This window comes from Ovis aries, chromosome 14 (genome assembly GCF_016772045.2).
Source record: "Ovis aries strain OAR_USU_Benz2616 breed Rambouillet chromosome 14, ARS-UI_Ramb_v3.0, whole genome shotgun sequence".
In the NCBI taxonomy this organism is placed as follows: Eukaryota; Metazoa; Chordata; class Mammalia; order Artiodactyla; family Bovidae; genus Ovis; species Ovis aries.
The window spans coordinates 49,455,104-49,473,930 of record NC_056067.1 but is presented as its reverse complement, the minus strand read 5'-3'; the positions used below and the strand labels follow the sequence as shown (position 1 = coordinate 49,473,930).

The 18,827-nt window shown below is 56.2% G+C and overlaps 2 protein-coding genes across 3 annotated transcripts; one reads left to right on the top strand and one right to left on the bottom strand.

Annotated features, from left to right (window-relative positions):
• The first annotated feature begins 4,987 nt into the window (after positions 1-4,987).
• LOC132657655 (cytochrome P450 2B4-like) lies at positions 4,988-8,160 on the top strand. Its single transcript, XM_060397849.1, has 7 exons — positions 4,988-5,048; positions 5,734-5,856; positions 6,316-6,510; positions 6,621-6,771; positions 6,954-7,351; positions 7,440-7,586; positions 7,985-8,160. Exons 1-7 carry the CDS (start codon positions 4,988-4,990, stop codon positions 8,158-8,160), a joined length of 1,251 nt encoding a protein of 416 aa, XP_060253832.1.
• A 118-nt stretch (positions 8,161-8,278) lies between these two features.
• EGLN2 (egl-9 family hypoxia inducible factor 2) lies at positions 8,279-17,423 on the bottom strand. Of its 2 annotated transcripts, none has more exons than XM_027978291.2 (6): positions 17,352-17,423; positions 15,197-16,251; positions 10,047-10,166; positions 9,469-9,605; positions 9,206-9,273; positions 8,279-8,910 (listed from the first exon to the last, which is right to left on the bottom strand). In XM_027978291.2, the coding sequence occupies exons 2-6, from the start codon at positions 16,013-16,015 to the stop codon at positions 8,855-8,857; spliced, it is 1,200 nt and encodes a 399-aa protein (XP_027834092.1). In that variant the 5' UTR covers positions 16,016-16,251; positions 17,352-17,423; the 3' UTR covers positions 8,279-8,854. The 2 variants fall into 2 exon arrangements, with proteins under 2 accessions (XP_027834092.1, XP_042088012.1); XM_042232078.1 differs by lacking the exon at positions 17,352-17,423 and adding an exon at positions 16,861-17,164.
• Between the last annotated feature and the right edge of the window lie 1,404 nt (positions 17,424-18,827).

The following is an 18,827-nucleotide window of genomic DNA, read 5'->3' as shown; positions in this document are numbered from 1 at the left end:
CAGCCTACCAGGCTCCTCCGCCGTGGGGTTTTCCAGGCAAGAGCACTGGAGCGGGTTGCCACTGCCTTCTGTGACTTAGTGCTTCCTATTCACACACTGGTCCAAATGCCTCGTTTAAATCTTCCTATGGGGCAAAGCCAGGTGGCGCTAGTGGTAAAGAACCTGTCTGCTAATGCAGGAGACATAAGAGAGGTGGGTTCCATCCCTGAGTGGGGAAGATCCCTTGGAGGCAGGCATGGCAACCCACTCCAGAATTGTTGACTGAAGAATCTCATGGACAGAGGAGCCTGGCAGGCTATAGTCCATATGGTCGCCAAGACTTGGACAAGATTGAAGCGACTTAGCACACATACACATGGCACAAAGCAATTTTGTTATACATTGTTTTAAATAAGGTAGGCTTTTATTTAGTTTACTATTTTTGGCTGCAGTGGGTCTTCAGTGCTGCACACAGGCTTTCTCTAGTTGCAGCGAACGGGGGAGGGGCTAGTCTAGCTGCGGTGCACAGATTCCTCATTGCAGTGGCTTCTCTTGTGGAGCATGGGCTCTATGGTGTGCAGACTTCGCCAGTTATGACACAGGGGCTTAGTTGCCCCTCAGTATGTGGTATCTTCTCAGACTAGAGATCAAACTCATGTTCTGCATTGGCAGGTGGATTCTTAACCACTGGATCACTGGGGAAGTGCTATTATATATTTTTACAGCAAAACTGAGGTTGCTCAGAGAGGTGAAGTGACTTGCCCAAGATCACAGTCAGAAATGAGCAGAGCCGGGTGCAGAAAGCAGATCTTCTGGCTCCCACCCTGCTCTTTGAAATCTTATGAGTCAGAGATACAGAGGAAAGGAGAGAGATAACAAGGACTGAGACCTGGGGAGGTAAAGAGAATAGAAGATAGAGACAAAGAAAGAAAAAAAACAATGACCAGAGAAAGACAGACAGAAGGGCAATTAATGGGGAAGTGAGGCACTGGAAGGCTCAAACTCTCACTCATTTCTCATCCCTCTCACTGAATTATCTCTTTGTCTTGCAGTTCCTCCTTTTGGGGTGTATAGCAGTCCCAGGCATGGGGCCTCCCAACCTGGGACTGGATTTGACAAGCTGACAATCCTGCTGACAGTAGCTTTTCTCAAAGAGCAGGCATCTCAAGCTTCACTGAGCTGGAGGCAGACAGAATGAGGCTGGCCCCTCAGCCAGGGGCAGAGGTGATGTGGAAGGCCCTTCCCTGAATGGAGTTTCCCAAGGTCATTCAGAAGTTGGGACAGCTTTGCTGAGTATGGGGCCAGCTAGAGGGAGGCTTATAGGCAGTCCCGACATGGGGCGGCAGCTCCCTAATCCCCATGCTGTTCCCACCCCAAGCCAAGTCTGCCCCAAGGCCCAGGCAGGGATGCAGAGGTGGAGGGGGAAAAGGAGATTCACAGGTCCTAAGAAAGAAAGATGGAGAGACAGCAAAGAGAAACACATGGTGAAGAAAAAGAGACAGGAAGAGACAGAGAGATACATAGAGCGAGATCCTGAAAATCAAAGACTGGGAGTGAGAGAGACAGAGGAGGAGAAAGAGAGGAATTGAGAAATGGGAAGAGACAGGTGTCCAAAGAGATGGAAGACAAGGAGACGCTAAAGCCAAGATGGAAATAAGAGAGGCTGAAGAAAGGCAGCGATCTGAGAGGACAAAAAGAGAACTGGAGAGAAACCTCAAGAGATGAAATAGAGACAAGGCGGGAAGAGAGACATTTACAAGGATTCAGCCAAAGACAGAGACAGAGAGAAACAGAGTCTGAATTAGAGAGAGACAGAGAAAAAAAGGCACAGAAACAGGGATGAATCAAAGCCATGCCTTCTTTCAACAAACACTTACTGGGTGCCCACCGTGTGCTGGGCACTATTTTAGGTGCTGGGGATACAGAAGTGAACAAAACAAAATGCCTCCTCTTGAAAAGAGCTTGAAAGGAACTTTCCTGGTGGCCCAGCGGTTAAGACTTCACCTTCTTTCCAATGCAGAGGGTGTGGGTTTGATTCTTGGTCAGGAAGCTAAGATCCCACATATCTCGTGGCCAAAAAACCAAAACGTGAAACAGAAACGGACTTCCCTGGTGGACCAGCAGTTAAGAATCCACCTGCCAGCACCAGGGACATGAGTTTGACCCCTGGTCCTCAAAGATCCCACGTGCTGCAGAGCAACTAAGCCCATGCATCACAACTACTTAGCCTGCGGTCTAGCTTCTGCGCACAGCAACAAAAGAAGCCAGCAGCACTAGACAGTAGCCTCTGTTCTCCGTAACTAGAGAAAACCTGCGTGCAGCAATGAAGACCCAGTGCAGCCAAAGAAAAAATTAAGTAAAAAAAACACCCAAAACACCCAGAAGCAATAGTGTAACAAATCCAGTAAAAACCTCTTAAAAGTAGCCCGAGAAAGAGGATCCATCTGAGAATCTGGGAGGGAAGTTGGAGGGTAGAGTCCAGGAGGGCACACTTGCTGCAACCCTGCTGTCTGAAGGGTCAGCACCTCTAAGCAGAGCCCTGCCCCTAAACCTCTGCCATGCACCAGACAGGGAAAGGTTGACAGCGAGGGAGATGTGGTACACAAACAGGCAGGGAGATGGGGAAGCAGAGACAGAGGGAAATTAAGGTAAAGACAAAGTGAAAGAGGCTCAGGGAGAGAAAAAGACGGACATTGAAAAGAGCACACCAGAGAGAAAATTGGTTTTCAGACACAAACAGAGGCAGACCCTGAAAGTAAAACAGAGAGAAATGGGAAGAGAGAGAAAGAGACGAATAGAGAAACAGAGGGATTGAGAGTGAGAGACACTTCCAAAGGCAAGCCCAGTCCTGGACTCTGCACAGTCCCCCCATCATCACCCTGGGTCTGGGCCCTGTGCCAGGCACCTGGCGGAAGCCTGGGTCCAGCAGGGTGGGCGGGACGGTGGGCCGCCTTCCTGAACAGTCTGTTCCGAGTACAGACTCAGCCATATCCCCCACCCCTGGCCCATCCAGGCCTGGGTCTGCCCCACCCCACCCTAGCCCAGCCCACACTCCCAGGGCCAGCTGGAGTGAGGGCAAGTTTATCTGCCATCGTGGTCTGGCCTCAGGTAGAGGTGCCCACTGAGGGACCTGGGGAACTGGAGACCAGGGGTGTAGCAGCAAGGGTGTAGGACATTTGGGGCATCTGGGAGCCAGGACATTGGGAACAGAGATGGAGGAGTTCAGGACAGGGCCTAAGTATGGAGATTCAGGGGGATCAACTGTGGGAAGGTACCCAGGAGTCATAGGATAGGCATGGAAGTGGCAGGCTGAGTGGCACTAGAGGGCTCCTAGTGAGCATCTAGAAGACAGGTACAGCATACAAGGCTCCAAGAGTAATGAGTGTGGAATTGACAAGGGCTCAGGTACTGAGTCCTTAGGTGGTAACACAGGCATGGAGCACAGGTGCCGGAGTCCAGCCCCAGCAGCCAGGGAATCAGCCTGAAGGGGTGAGCGGTGTCGGTGGACAATGATGTAGCCTCTGACTCGAGGTACAGGACTACACGTTTATTTTAAGCCTCAGGGTTTTCTTTTATACTTTGACAAAAGCATTAGGTCAGAGGTTTGACATTTTTAGTTTTCCCCACCCAGATTTATTGTCTCCAGAAATCATTGTTGCCCTACAGAGTTCCTGCTTCAGCGATTCTCTCAGAATCAGCTTTACTATCTATTATCTACTTATCTTATGTGTCTTATACTTAACTTGTGATTACATTGCAACTCATGTTACATTCCTCAGTTTATTTTTTATCTTTCTAAATCTTGTTTGCCCCTAGCATCTTAAGATCACTATCTCCTAAAAAGACTTCTAGCTATTCTTAATTCTTCCTAAACCCTAAGCTCAGCAAACTTCTTTTGCCATAAATATTTCCCTCACAAACAGGTCTCAGATAACAATCCTTCCCATGGCCTCAAGCTGCGGCCTATGTGCTCATCCTGGAACATTCTTTGTGAAGATCCTTGAACAAATGTCAATGGTTACTTTATATTTTCTGGGCACAACTGCAGAAGGCTTTGTGCTTTCTCATGCTTCTCTCAAGAACAATAAGCACCTTAACAGTTTTTCCAGCCAACTCAACGGAAGAACGGAAAGAGCAAGTCAGAATCACAAGGCCTAACTCCTTCATCCTGGAACCGTACCTGCGGGATGAGGAGAGGGGGTTGGGGCCGTGCCTCCATTTTGTCACTAATGCCTAACACAGCTCCCAACACACAGGAGCGCCAGGCCAATGCACACATCACTAGGGGTGTTTTATGAAGTTTATTTAGGAATCAGGGTGTATTCAGCAATCAGAAGGACAAGGTACAGGACTTCCCTGGTAGTCCAGTGATTAAGAGTCCGACTACCAATGCAGAGGGCACAGGCTCGATCCCTGGTGCAGGAAGATCCCACACGCCACGGGGCAACTACCTTCGAGCTGCAACTACTAGAGCCTGGGCAGCCTGTGCTCTGCAGCAAGAGAAGCCACTGCAATGAGAAGCCCGTGCACCGCAACTAGAGAGTAGCCTCTGCTTGCCACAACTAGAGAAAGCCCACTAGTACTGACAAAGACCCAGTGCAGCCAATTAATTTGTTTTTAAAGTATAAGGTCCAACATTCATGGACCCAGAGGTCTCTGGGGGATTTAGGAATGCACAACTACAGGACAAGTAAGATGGACCCAAAGGTGCTATGGAGGGTGTACCTGTTGGTGTGCTGACATGAAAATGCTAGTGCATTAAGACTACCAAATAAGACAGGCTGAGGCAGGCGCACACGTGCACACACGCGCACACACACACACACAAAGCCAGGAGAAGCCAAGCACACCAATGACATGGAAAAGAACTGGGTTGACAAATCACAGAATGAGAGGCTGGCAGGTGCCCACTCCTCCCACACTCAGTCTCCACCCTTGCCCCACCCAAGACCTCAGGGGAATAAAACAGAAGAAATGAGGAGGTGCGAGCCTCGAGGATCAGGGTATGATGATCTCTGGCCTCACAGCGCTGTCATTGCTGGTCCTGCTACGGGCACCAGCCACGCAGGGTTGGGGTGCACGCAGCACTGAGGCAGGGAGCCCGACCTCCTAGGCCCACTCCACTCCCGCTGCTGGGGAACTTGCTGCAGTTAAGAGTCTGGACGTCTGGACTATGCCCTCATGGAGGCAAGCCCCGAGTGGGTGGGGGGTCAGAATTCAGAATCCTGCATTTCTGGAAATGGGGCTGGGGGCTGGAATTCTTAGCTCCCTGAATGAAGACAGAGCTGAGGGCTCAGACCCGGCGAGGCCTGAGAGAGGCTGAAGGGGCTAGAGTCCTGCTTCCTGGGGAAGGAGGAGACGGGGTGGGAAGGTAGATCTGGAGGGAAAATGGGCAGTGGGCCTGAGCTCCTGGTTCAGGGCGGAGTCTCGCTGCCACACGCCAACCCTTAATCCCGGATCCTGAGGGAGGGGGAACCTAGGGCCGGCCGCAGAGAGGTCTGTTTTGGCTCAAGGCGGTGGGGGAAGGGGGGCGGGTCCTGAGGACCCAGACACCTAGTTCTGAGGGGGCAGGGGGCTGGGGACCTGAACTTCTAGATTTTGACGGAAGGCGGAGGGGCTGGACTCCTGGATCCGAAGGAGAAGGGAGCTGGGGTCTCGGCGGCGGAGGGGTCAGGAGCCCGGACTAGGGCCCGCTGACCGCCGGCTCCGTGTGACTCTCTGGCCGCTGGGGTCCGGTGTTCACGGTGTGGCTAGGCACGCGCCCTGCAGTGGTGCTGTGCCGCTACGCAGCGCTGCGGGACGCACTGGTGCTGCAAGCGGACGCCTTCTCTGGCCGCGGGGCCACGGCAATCTTCGAACGCTTCACACGCGGAAATGGTGAGGACCAGGGGTGGGCGGCGGGGGTGGGGGCGGAGGAGCGGCGGAAGAGCGGCGGAAGAGCTGCCGGGAATACCCAGCCGGCGAAAAAAAGCTGGATCTGAGAAATGGGGCGGGGCCTCCTAGAGTCAAGGCTAATGAGGAGAGGTTGGGGCGGAGCTATATCATAGGAGTCGAATGGGAGTAGGGGGACTGGTTCCTTGTGCAGCCCCTAGAAGAGCCTAAGATTCAAAGCCATACAGAGCACGCACTGGTCAGGGGTCAGGACCAGCAGAGGCGGGGTCAATGTGTGGATAGGGCCGAGAAGGCTGGGGTGGTGGCATCCAAAAGATCTGGAACAGAAGCAGAGCGAAGAGTTGCGAAAAAGTTGGCTCCATCGCGGGATGCTTCTGGGATGGGGCGTGGCCAACTTATCACCCAACCCCTTCTCTTCCCAACGCCCCCTACATCTCCCCCAAGGCATAGCGTTTTCTGAAGGGCCGCGCTGGCCGACGCTGCGCCATTTTGCACTTGGAGCACTTAAGGAGTTTGGCTTGGGTACGCGGTCTGTCGAAGAGTGTGTCCTGGAAGAGGCGGCTTGTCTGCTTGGTGAATTTCAAGCCACTGGAGATACGGCCTGGAAAAAGAGAGGGACCAGTGTGGGCGTGGACGCTGGTCAAGAAAGGACCGAGTGAAGGCGTTTGGGTGGAATGAAGCCAGTAACCCAAGAGCTGGGTGGGATCTGAACCACCCAGCGTATGACCTCGTCATGTTCCCACCTCTAGGAGCCCCGTTCAACCCCCGGCAGCTACTGGATAATGCTGTATCTAATGTTATCTGCTCCGTGGTCTTTGGGAACCACTATGGCTATGAGGACATGGAGTTCCTGAGGCTCCTGGACCTTTTCAATTACAACTTTTGCATCATGAGCTCCAGGTGGGGCGAGGTCGTGTGCCCAGTCTATGCCAAACCCGAGTGCATGGATCATTAGAATGGAGCAGTCTTAGAATGTTGGAATGGAAGAGTTTCACAGCTTATAACATCGAAGTCCTGGTCCAGAGCCCCCAAAGGGAATTAATGGTCTTGTTCAAAGTCCTATTGATTTCCTGTCCCCCAAGATGTACATTTTCTCCTCCCTCCTGGACGGGCTCCCAGGCCCACATCACTGAATATTCCGAAACGTCGCTTCGGGTTTTCCTCTCTCAGCAAATGCAGCTGCACCAGCAGACGCGGCAGCCCGGGAAGCCCCACTATTTCATCCATAGCTTCCTGGATCAAATAGATAAGGTACAGGGCCCTGCTGCCCTAAACTCTAGCCCTGCCGCCCACCAGCAGGCGCCTGGCACGCAGCAGCACCTATCTTCTGTACCCACAGGAACAGAGAACCCAGAGAGCCATTTCCAGGCAGAGATGTTGGTGATGACGACGCATAATCTCTTCTTTGGTGGTACAGAGATCACAGGCACCACCCTGCGCTATGGACTCCTCATTCTGCTCAAATACGCAGAGGTGTTATGTCTGCAAGCTGGAGAGCTAGGGACGAGGGGGCTTGGGGTTTGGGGTCAGCTGGAGGCTGCAGTAGGCACAGTCCACATCTCCGGTAGCCCCAGGCAAAGTGCCGGCTGAGCTGGATGGCGTGGCTGGCCGAATGCGTGCCCAAACCCTGGAGGACCGAGAGTACCCGCTCTGCACCAACACTGTGCTGCACGAGATCCAGCGTTTCATCAGCGTGGTGTCCTTCGGGCTCCCGCGTGCTCTCACCTGCAACACTACTTCCTGCCCAAGGTGCCCATTGAGTCTGGGGATCCTGCACAGGAATGGGGAGGGCCTATCAGCGGGTCTGAGCGTTCACTGCTGATGCACAAAGGATTCCTTGCGTTGGCTTCTAACTGGGGTCTTTTTTGAGTAACCTTGGCACATCACCCCAGGGCACCTTTGTGATTCCTCTGCTTGTGTCTACACACTGGGTCCCCACCCAATTCAAGAACCCAGAATGCTTAAACCCCACCAACTTCCTAACAACCAGGGCGAGTTCCAGAGCAACAACGCCTTCGTGCCCTTTGCCCTAGGTCTGGGCTGGGCAGGGAGGGGACCAGTCAGGACATGCCCTGGCATGCATGGGTTTCTCACTCCATACCCATGTCCCCAGGAAAGCGGATGTGCCTGGGTGCAGGCCTGGCCCCAACCGAGATCTTCCTCACCTCCATTCTACTGCGGTTCTTCCTGCTCCCTGTGGGGAGCCACTCCGACACAGACCTCACCCCGCAGTGCACTGGCCCGGGCAACGTGCCCCCAGCCTTCCAGCTCCGCCTCGTGGCCCACTGAAGGCAGATTCAGCTCAGCTCACTGGCTCTCAGAACTCCTTACCCTCTTCGGTCAATAAAGGCCTGAACTGCAGATGGAGGACTCTTTTCAAAAAGAGGGAGCAAGAGAGTCAGCTGTATGCAGCTCTGAGGTAAACTTTTATTTCTTGGCTGATAGGACTTGCACACCCATGCTCCTCCCAGCACCTTTATCCTGCCCAAGCAGTGGCAGCCTAGTCCAAAAGGTGCCATGGTTGACAGGGGTTGGGGAGTCACTTCACATTCCAGGCTGGAGGTGTGGGGGGCTTGGGGATATTCCCCCACAAACCTTTCCCAGCAAGAGGCCATGACTCACCCCAACCCCAGATCCTGCGTCCTGGCGGGAGGTGGCGATGCCTCCTTCCAGCTCTCCAAACCTGAGAGGGGCATGACCAGACAGGGCAGGACACAGGCCCCCAGCTCCAGTAACAGAAGGCCCCAACACTGGCTCCTGTCCAGGTCACAACCCCCGTCCCCATCCCAGGGCAGTAGAGGTCTCTCCTCCTCCTTGGTCCTCAGCAATGGACGCAGCCCTCCACACCAGGCAGGATGGAGGCAAAGTCAGAAGCAGTGGTGGTGGCGGGGAAGGAGCAGGCACCGAGACGGGCAGCACCGGGGCCCAGGGCTCTCCTGAAGCCAGGGCAAGCTGTCTGTCCATGCAGCTCTGGGACTGGCCACTAGGTGGGCGTAGTCGGCTGTGACACGGGCACTTGGACACCTTTCTGTCCTGATGCTGGGGAGGAAGAAGAACAGGGGATTGAGTCATCGGGAAGGGACAGAGGCCAAGGGAAACTGGGAAGATTGGGAGAGTATCAGAAGAGAGGGCTCATGCTGGGGACACCAGGTGAGTCAACTGTCTAGGGAAGGCAGGCAAAAATGGGGAAAAACGAGCTGCAAGGTTCAGTGACTTCAGATTCATCAAGAGATGATGAGATTCATCAGAGATTGACGAGACAGCTTGAGGCCTAAAGAAGTACATGGAACAGGAAGGACTTAAGAGGCGGGGTCACCATTTGGGAAGCAGGTACCTAGCTGATACTTGTCTTTGGCTGCTGCTCGCTCCTTGGCATCAAAATACCAGACAGTGATGGCGTACCTGGGGACCAGAGCAGCCCCAGAGGGCCATTAGAGATCACACTTGATCCCACCCACTATCTCCACCCCCTCAGCCGCCGCCCCCGCCCCGCCCTCCGTCTTGGCATCCCATCACTTCCTAGTCACTCCAGGGGTCTGACAAGACTGCTAGCGCAGGCAAAGTAGCTGGGCACATCCCCAGAAATATGGATCCTACCTGGTGGCATAGGCTGGTTTCACCTCATGGGGGTTCCGCCGATCAGACCAGAAAATGAGCAGCCGGTCGAAGAGGGGCTCAATGTTGGCTACCACGGGCCGGCCCTCAGGGAATATCTGCAGCAGGCCGCCATGCACCTGAGGGCGGGCCAGAGGATGAGGCAGGAGGCTGGCCAGCACTGCCTGGAGCCCCGCCTCCCCTTGCACAGCCAACCCACAAGGGCCCGCCAGGGGGCATAGTAACTGCACGTATCACTCCCTCCCACCACTCAGACTCTGAAAATGAATGACAACCCAGGGTCTGCATCACCATGGAAACGGGCAGGAAGCTACTAAAGACGACAGGAAATGGGGCGGGGGAAGTGCTCCTTAGGCTGGGGGCTGGGCAGACTGCACCATTACCCAACACCAGGAGCCACCACCACACAGGCAGCTGGAAGGAGGTGCCATTTCCAGGAAGGGCCCCTAAAAGATTACAACGCCCCCCAGTGGGTTGAGAAGAGGACCGGGACCATACGAGCAGCTGAGCGGGGAGAGGAAAAGCCTCTGGGTGAACGCCGCCCCAGCCCACCATCCTACCTTGACGTCCCAGTTCTGATTCAGGTAATAGATACAGGTGATGCAGCGCCCGTCGCCATGGGGATTGTCCACGTGTCTCACGTACCCCAGCCCGTTTCCTGGGTAACATGCCACCATGGCCTGGCAGAGATGATGGAGACAGGGTTTACTGAGGCGAGCAGGCAGGGACTTTTGAGCAAGCCAGCCATTACCTCCTCTTTCTCACCTCTTTCAGCCCCTCACCTCTCCTCAAGGGTCCTGGGGGCTCCAAGGGTTCCAGCACCCAGACGTTCCTTTTTAACCAAGCCTCTATCCACAAGAAACCTCAGCTCCCGGCCCCAAGAGCCCACTTCCCACACACACATGAGGCACACAAAGACTGAAGGCAAAAGGAGAAGGGGGCACAGAGTTTGAGATGGTTAGGTAACACTACTGACTTGATGGACATGAATTTGAGCAAACTCGAGACAGTGAAGAACAGAGAAGCCTGGCATGCTGCAGTCCACGGGGTCACAAAGGGTAGGACACAACTTGGCAACTGAACAGCATACACATGCCCAGAGTGTGGAACCAAGACACAGCTCAGTGACTTGAGGGTTTTTTTAAAAGATAACCCGATCCCAAACTCAAACATTTCAGTAGAATAAAACCAATTTAAATGTTATTTAAACGTTTTCTGGTATACAGGGATGTGGCTTCAAAGCCCCACATGAGTTCTCTCCCAGAGCTGTAGAGTTGGAATGACCTGGGACACTGATGCCCAGGCCCAGCTCAGAGGTTCTGATGTACTTGGCCTCAGGTGCAGCCTGGAATTGTTAAAGGTTCCCAGGTAACTCTAATTTGCACAATGTTGAGAAGCACTGATCATAACGGCAAAGAGTATCTGCTAGATAGTCTCCTACACATGTGAACAGTACCAAAACCTGTAACATGACTAGAACCTGAGATCTAATCACAGTTCCAAGGACAGCCTGTCAAGCAGCCCTGGAGAGCTCATCCCCTGCTACTGCTGCTGCTGCTAAGTCTCTTTGGGCCTCAAATGCCTCATCTATCTCATCTGTCAAACGGGGATAACAAACACCTGTTCACAGCAGTAGCATGAACCCCTCCGAGAATATGACTTTGGGGGCTCCTGACCCCCACAGACCTAAGAGTCAGGCCTCATCCCAGGCCATGGTTTCTATATGGAGAGGTCTAGCCACCGGGTTCCCCCTTCTCTCCTTGACTGCTGCTGCTGCCCAAGCCAGCCCTAGCCACGCTGAGCTCTGGGCCTGGCCACTCCAGGCCTGTACGCACAAAATGACAGGTGTGGTGTGAGGGAAAGGCCCAGTGTTCCCGCAGAGCTAATCCCTGGGTTCACTGGTCTCACTGCGGCCTCAAGAGCTGTGATGCTGGGCAGGGGACTGGGCTGAACTCTTGTTCAGGCTCCTCATCCCTGAAATGGAGTGTAACTACTACTTCACAGCTTGCTGAATGAGACATAAATGTCTGGGAAAGCACCCGGGATGGTGCCTGACACACGACAGTTAAAGCACAGGCTGAAATTTGAAAGGTCCCTGTCCTGTCCTCTGCCGACAGCCACTGGGAAGGCTGAACAAGGTGAATAAGGGAGCACTAGCATGAAGCTCCCCATCTGGGGACCCTCTATGTTGACCCCTCGACCCACAGTGATGCCAGGACAGACTCTGCTGGCCCCTGCTCCCCATAATGCTCAGCTACACCTGGGGGCCATGGCCATCTGCCACAGCCCTGGGGTAAACATTCCCAATCGAAAAGATCGGCATCTGCTGCCAAAACCAGGAGGCTTGCCAGGCACTCCATGGCAGGCCAGGCTGACTCAACCCCTCGGCCTCCTCCCAGCTTATTATTCCCCGGGGCTCACCTCAGCGCGGAGCGTAAGCTGCTCTGTGTTAAACGTGTGCACCTGGCCCACCACAGCACCTGCCGTGGGCAAGAGGCCAGGACAACTGCCACCACCATGGCTACCCAGTGGGGCGCCTTTCTCTCTGGCAACATGAGGGCAAGGTCTTGGCCCCCACAGCCCCAGGTTCCAAAGAACTTTCTTTGCACCGCTCACTCCCTGCAGACGGGTCAGTGCTCTGAGCAACTACTTCACCACGAGGAAAGGATCCCTGGCTGTGGCCAGAATGGGGGGTGGCCTGGAACCAGTGAGTCACTGATTAGGGACAGGCAAGCCCTCCCCATTGAGAATCCAAGCCGAGAATTTGCCAGTTTTGAGGATGGGGTGAGCAAAGGGGTCCAGGGCTGAAACCTCTTCCCCCACATACCATCCCCACACAGCTGCCGGACACCCTTTACTCCCCCTCACCACAGCTCAAATCCTTTCAAGTTCCTCACTGCATCCCCAGAGAACACAAATTCCTGACCACAGCCTCCAAGGCCACCAGCCTCCTAAACTACCTCTGGCCTCGCAGTCGTCCTGACTCTTCCCTGACCAGGCTGAGCTCACCCCCAAGCTTCTGCACCTGCCAGGAACACTCTTCCACTGGTCCCCTCGTCAGTCAGGTCTCAGGACCAGCAGCACCTGGAGTCCTCTAACTGAAGGCACCTGGGCTCACTTCCCCTGCCATCCCCCTCAAAGTGAAATCAGCACAGGCACTTGTTTACCCAGCACTGGCCTCCAGGGTCAGGCCAGGCTCCCTAGGGCCAAGAACGGAGCTGCTGACTGAAAGCACTCTTCTTCTGGGTCTCGGGGCCTCCATGTGTCCCGCCCATGCCCCCTCACAGGACCTCCCACCGTGCAGGCAGGGACACACACTGTAGTCTTTCATGAAGCAGGACTCCTGTGTCAGGCTAGACACAGAAACAGGCCCTTTAAGGCCCCACTCTTCCTCCGACAGATACTCACCTGGGAGTGGGGGGTGGAGTAAGCATCCTCTGGCCTGAGAAGCATCTACTTCCCACGCCCACAAGAGAAAGGGACAACAAGCAGAGTAATAAGGAAACGTGTTCTTTACACTTCCATCTCCGGGAAGGGGCTGCTAGGATAAGGGACAGCTAGAAGCAACATGCCAAGAGCCCCACAAAGCACACACACACAGTACCCACCCACCCCAAGTCAGAATCCCAGGACTGAGCCAACAGCAGGCCCCACCTCCATACTGGTCTTAAAGGGGCCTCCCCGGGACCCCTATGTTAGTCCTTGAAGCCAGTGCAAATCAATTCCCTCCCACCTGCCAGTCAACTGAGCAGAGGAACCAGGGAGGAGGAAGGCGGAGGACCACAGGGGGCGAGTTCAGGAAGCACAGAGAGGCAGGCTGTGATTGGCCGCAGCCACACTGTGACCTGAGCCCCACCACCACTGTGGCCACGCCGCATCTCAGAACCCCACCCCATCTTACTCCAGAGCCTGGGACAGAACCCAGATGTTGCCCTGTGAAGGTGAGGAAGCTGAAGTTGCTGTCTCACTGGGGCAGGGGAGGGTCAGAGAGGAACTCCAGTGATTGGGCTGGCTCCTCCCCTCCCTTCTCAGTCCAGCCAGGCTTGTTCTTACCTCCTAGGGCTAAAAAAGTCTCAACCCCCAGCCACCCACCCCCTCCAGGGCCCTGTTTCCAACCACATCCAAGGCACCAAAGGAGAGAGGATTCACGTATTCTCCTTTCCCTCCTAAGATGGCCAGAGACTAGCTAGGCAGTTAACCTGGTTTTCCTATCCTGTGATAAGCAAACTGAGGTTCAGAGAAGTATCCCACCTTGGGCTATTTAGTTCTTGTGGTCTCCCCCTAACCTCCCTCCTGTAAGGATGGGTAACCCTGGGAAGAAGGTGCTGGTCACCCTGTGGCTAGGGAGATTCCCATTGACCTCCTGCCCCTGAATGGCCGCCTCTGGCTCTCCACTACCAAGGTAACAGGAGGCAGAGCAAAGTGGGACAAATTCCAGCTGGGGTGGGGAGGCCAGCATGGCTTCAGCCTTGGGGGGAGCCCTGGTCCCTGAGCCAGTTCCTGCCTGAGAGCAAAGCAGCAGAGGCAGAACCCAAGATGGGATCTGAGGGAGGATGAGGACGCCAGGAGCACAGCCTCATGCCTGCAGGGCAGAACACAGCCATGCCGTCAGCCAGGCATCACTGGTGCAGGGCAGCAGGCACTCCCTACTGTCCAACCACCACCACACCGTGAACTCCAGGCCAGGGCCCTCACACCCCTCCATGAGTTGGCAGGCTGAAAGGCCCTATGGACTATTGTCTTGTGCAGGGCTCCTGACCCCAGATCCCTGAATGGGCAGCTGGAGGCCCAGAAGGCCCTGATGACTGCCCATAAACTCTAATCAAATGAGCGTTTTTCTTAAGACAGAGTTTGGTTTTGAGCAAATTTAAAGAAAAAAAAAAAAAGATTAATAACTACTACTCTAAAACAAAAAAAGGGGATCAAGAGAAGACCCAAAGGCAGAAGATCAAGTAAACAGACCAGAGCCAGACAGGGATGAAGTGAGGGACGGACAGAACAGAGAAGACGGAGGACACGGACTAGGATGGGGCAGGATGGGCGAGATGGGGTCGTGACCTCCACCTGAGCCAGCGCACAGCCACCCCGGGAAGCTGGCGTGAGGCAGACGTCACAGTATGGCATGCAGGGTGCAGTGCAGCCCAGCACCAGGCATGGTGGGCATCTTCCCTCAGCCTGGCATGGGCCTCACCACTGCCACCTACCTCTCCCAGTTCTCCTACCTGGGAGACAGACTAGACAGACAAGACACGCACAGTGGACAGGATGGACTAGATACACTTGGATGGAGGAAAAAATAAGGAAACAGGAAGAACACAAGATGGGCAGACAGACAGAGACACAAACCTTGCCCACTTGCTCTAAGGCCCATGAACAGACATCACAGGGCTGCTGACCCCAAGAAGGCTCAGACACAGATGCAGAGCTACGAATGGCGACACCTCTCTTCAGGTTCTTTGAGAGGATCCCCGGCAAGGTCAAGAATCCCGGTGACTATGGGCCAAACCCACAGCCTGCAGGTGTACAAACTAAGGCCCACAGGGCACAAGAGCCCACAGTGAGCTCTGACACTCCCTGTACCAGGGCTGCCTAAACCCTTTTGTGACCCCAGAAGCCTGTCCCCAAACTCACTGATACTCAGAACAACAGGCGTCCAAGTGCCTGGGGACCCCGTCCCACCACCCCTCACAGCAGGTCTCCGCGGCCTCACCTTGGTGCGCCCATTGATGACATAGCTGCCCAGCCTCCCAGCACAGTGGCGAATGACGGCATCCACGTGGGCCATGAGGGCACCGATGCTTTGGCAGCCCGGCTCATGGCCTTCCACCCAGGCAATCTGGTCCCCACGGATGCTGCGTGGCGGGATAGCCCGCTGGCTCACAAGCTGACCGTCTCGCAGGCGCCCGCCCCGCTTCAGGGCCTCTACCTCCGCCAGCACTTGGCCACCCAGGGCCGCCCCCAGAAAGCTGTCCTTGACGCAGATGCCATAGTACCGCATGCAGGGCACAATGTAGTCCAGGGCCAGGCGCTCGGGTGCCGCGGGCAGCACCTCCTCCCTCAGCCCGGCGCTGGCCTCGCTGCTGCCACTGCTGCAGCCCTCCCCCTCCGCCTCTTGGTTCTCCTGCCTGGCCCAGGGCCGCTTGCTAGGTGCAGGGGCATCCCCACCATCCTCTGCCCATTTCCGTTTGGGGGCCTCGGGCCGGGCGCCCTGGGCTGCCAGCCGCTGGCACCCCTTGGTGACCAGTGCCGCAGCGCCCTCACTCTGCAGCGGCCGCAGCTCGCCGCCATCCTGCCCACCGAAGCCCTCCCGCAGGGGGCTGCCTGTGGCGGAAGTAGCTGTGGCTCTGGGGGTCCCACTCCCCGCTGAGGCCTCAGTGGGCGCTCCTGGACGGTGGTAGGACAGCAGGGGACAGGGCAGGTAACTCTCCACCCCCATCCTGGCCCGGCTAGGCTCCAAGGGCTCTGACACTGAACCCGGCAACTGAGGGAGAGCCTGACTCAAGGGCTGGGGCTGGCACGGGCTGTCCATGGCAGCAGTGTCTTCATCCCCCGGGCATGGAGGGCACGGCCCAGGCCCATGGTGCCACCCTCCTCCACCTCCTCCTCCTCCACTTGATGCAGCCGGGGGCCGGGGCGGCTGGGCCTGGCGTGGGGCAGGATGAGGCAGGGCAGGTGGCAGAGGCTTTTCTCTCGCCCTGGGGGTGTTTGCTGGTCCCCAAGTCCTCTGCTGTCCCTAGGGGCTTGGGAAGGGACCTGTCACAGTGGCTGGAGAGAAAAAAAAGGAAGGTGAGAAGAGCTACACAGGCAAGTGCACTGGCGGGGAGTGGGGGAAGTGGTAGGGGCAGTAGAGGGCAAGGCAGACTTAGCTACAAAGACCCCAAAACCTGAGGTCATGGCGGGAGGGGGGGTGGGGGCGGCGGAGACTCTGGGACTTGGGGGGAGTCACGAAGAGACAAGGGGCAATAAACGGGACAGCTGGAGAAGTGAGGCTGGGTAGGTGACCCACAGCCAGAGGACTGCAGTGGGGGCTACGGGTGAGATACATCCTCACACACAGACCCACAAACAAAAAAGAAGTAAAGGAGGGGACTCTTAGTAGAAAAGGATGGCGGAGCGAGAACTAGAAGTTAGAAACAAACGGGGAGGACTGGGGGGAGGGGGGCGGATCAGTCTGGAAAACACAGAAGGAAGCGGGGGGGGGGGATCTACAGACAGTGGAAACTGGTGGCGGGGGGGGCGGGGGGGGGTTCCCGAAACAGAAAAAAGAATAGAGCGAAGAAGAGAGAGAGTGGGCCTGAGACAGCCGAGCAGAAGCGGGTGGAAGGGTCGACCCGAGCCCAACAGGAGGAAAGCCCGTTAGGGGCTGACACACACCCAGACGGAAGGGAGGTCCTGAGACGGACAGACGGAAGGGAGCCGTGGGAGCAGGGTCCACGGCGACAGAGGGAAGGGTGGAGGAGGGTTCACGCACTCGGGGACAGGACGAGGCGGGGAAAAAGAGCCCCCCTCCCAAGTCCCTCCGGTGCGGGCCCGGAGGCCCCTCGGGGCGCAGCAGGACACGAAGGCAAGGCCTAGGGACCGCTGGGACCCCGTGTCCCCTCCCCTCCCCCCCGCTCCGCCCGACGCGCGCTCCCGGCTCCCACCCCAACACCCCCAACGGCCGGCGCCCGACGTGCCCGGCGCGCGCTCCCTCCCCCACGCCCCACCCCCACCTCCCCTCCCCTCCGCTCCCCTCCCCTCCCCGGGGTCGCGGCGCTCCGCCAGAGTGCCGGGCGCGCGCCCCCACACCGCGCCCGGCTCGCGCCGGCGCCCGACTTCCAACTCCTTTTCCGCCTCGTTCCCTTCCCTTCCCGGGCTCTCCTCACCGAGCTTTTTCCTCCGGCCCCGGCGCCGCCGTTTGTGCCAGCCGCCCTGCGCCGCACAGCGCGCCATACCCCGCCCCCACCACCCGCGACGCCCCGCCCCCGCCTCGCCCGGTGGACACGTGACCGCGTCCGGGCGGAGGAGATGAACAGGCGCAGGCGCGAGCCGCGCGGGGCGGGGCGACGGAGTTCCGAACACCCTCTTCCAGGAGAAAGGGGAAATAAATGGATCCGACGGTAACGCCGGGCTTCTTGGCGCCCTCCGCCCCGCCCCTTTTGTGCGAGAGGAGGAACGCAGTTAGGAAGGGCCGGATAGGGCGGTGGGGGCGGGGGGCTCGTATACGACGCCAAGCGAGTGGGAGGGGCATGTAAATCAGCCTATTTACATAGACAGGCCGGCCAGTCTCCTTGGAGCAGAGAACGCTGCGGGAGGATGAGCAGTGGGGTCTAGGAGTGGCATGTATATCATGGATGTTATTAACATGGACAGCCCCGCCTTCTCACAGCCCAAGATTAGGACTGAAAAGCGTCTGGGCAAATAGTTGGGAAATGTATGTAAATTTGCACGACAGCAAGTAATTTACATAGGGACATTTTATAAAAAAGAAAAAACCGCAACGTCCTTGAGAGAAGGGAGAGAGGACTAGAAGGGATGTGCAGGTTCTGACCCGCTCTGCCCTGCCTCTTCGGGACAACTGTGTGGAGTCCGAATAAAACCAGCTAGGAAAGCTAGAGAAGACACTGGCATGACTATCTCAAGAGTCTTTTGAACAGTCTGGACGACCTGACCTAGGGGGATAAAATGCAGATGAGGTCATTTTAAATGCCCCGCCCCCTCCACCAGCCCCAGGCTGAGCAGGGACTCTGGCCTCCCTTGAGGACGGTTTAAGGCCAGCCTGGGGGAGGGAGAGCCATTGGGAGTGTCCTCAGTGGGTTGCACCAGTCCCTGGCAGAGCCCGTGCAGGTGTCAGCGGTCCACCTGGACACAGGAGGTAACACTGACCTTAAGTATGCATGGGGGTTAGGGTAGTACAAAAGCCCACACAGTCTTCAGGGGCACACACAGGGTTAATGGTCACACACAGGTGTGTCAACAGAGCCAAATACACACCAAAACACACACAGATCTCAGGGGCACATATGCACAGTCAAGCACTAACTAGACACTGCCTCAGACTTTCAGGCATCAGAAATGCATAAGTATCACCCACTGAGCAGACTCAGGGCTCACCCACAGGCCTGAATTCTCATTCCCTAGCCTCAGCGTCCCAAACATCACCCTTGTAGACACAATCACCAAGGGCACAGAGCACTCACAAGCAAAGTGTCACACACACACAAGCAACACTCATTCCTACAGATCCCATCACACCCATCACAAACAGAGGGACCCTCGTGTTACATATGTGGGCAAAATTCCTCCACAACAGACACCTGAGCCATGGAGTCATGGTGGACCCCACACCATGTCCAACCCTA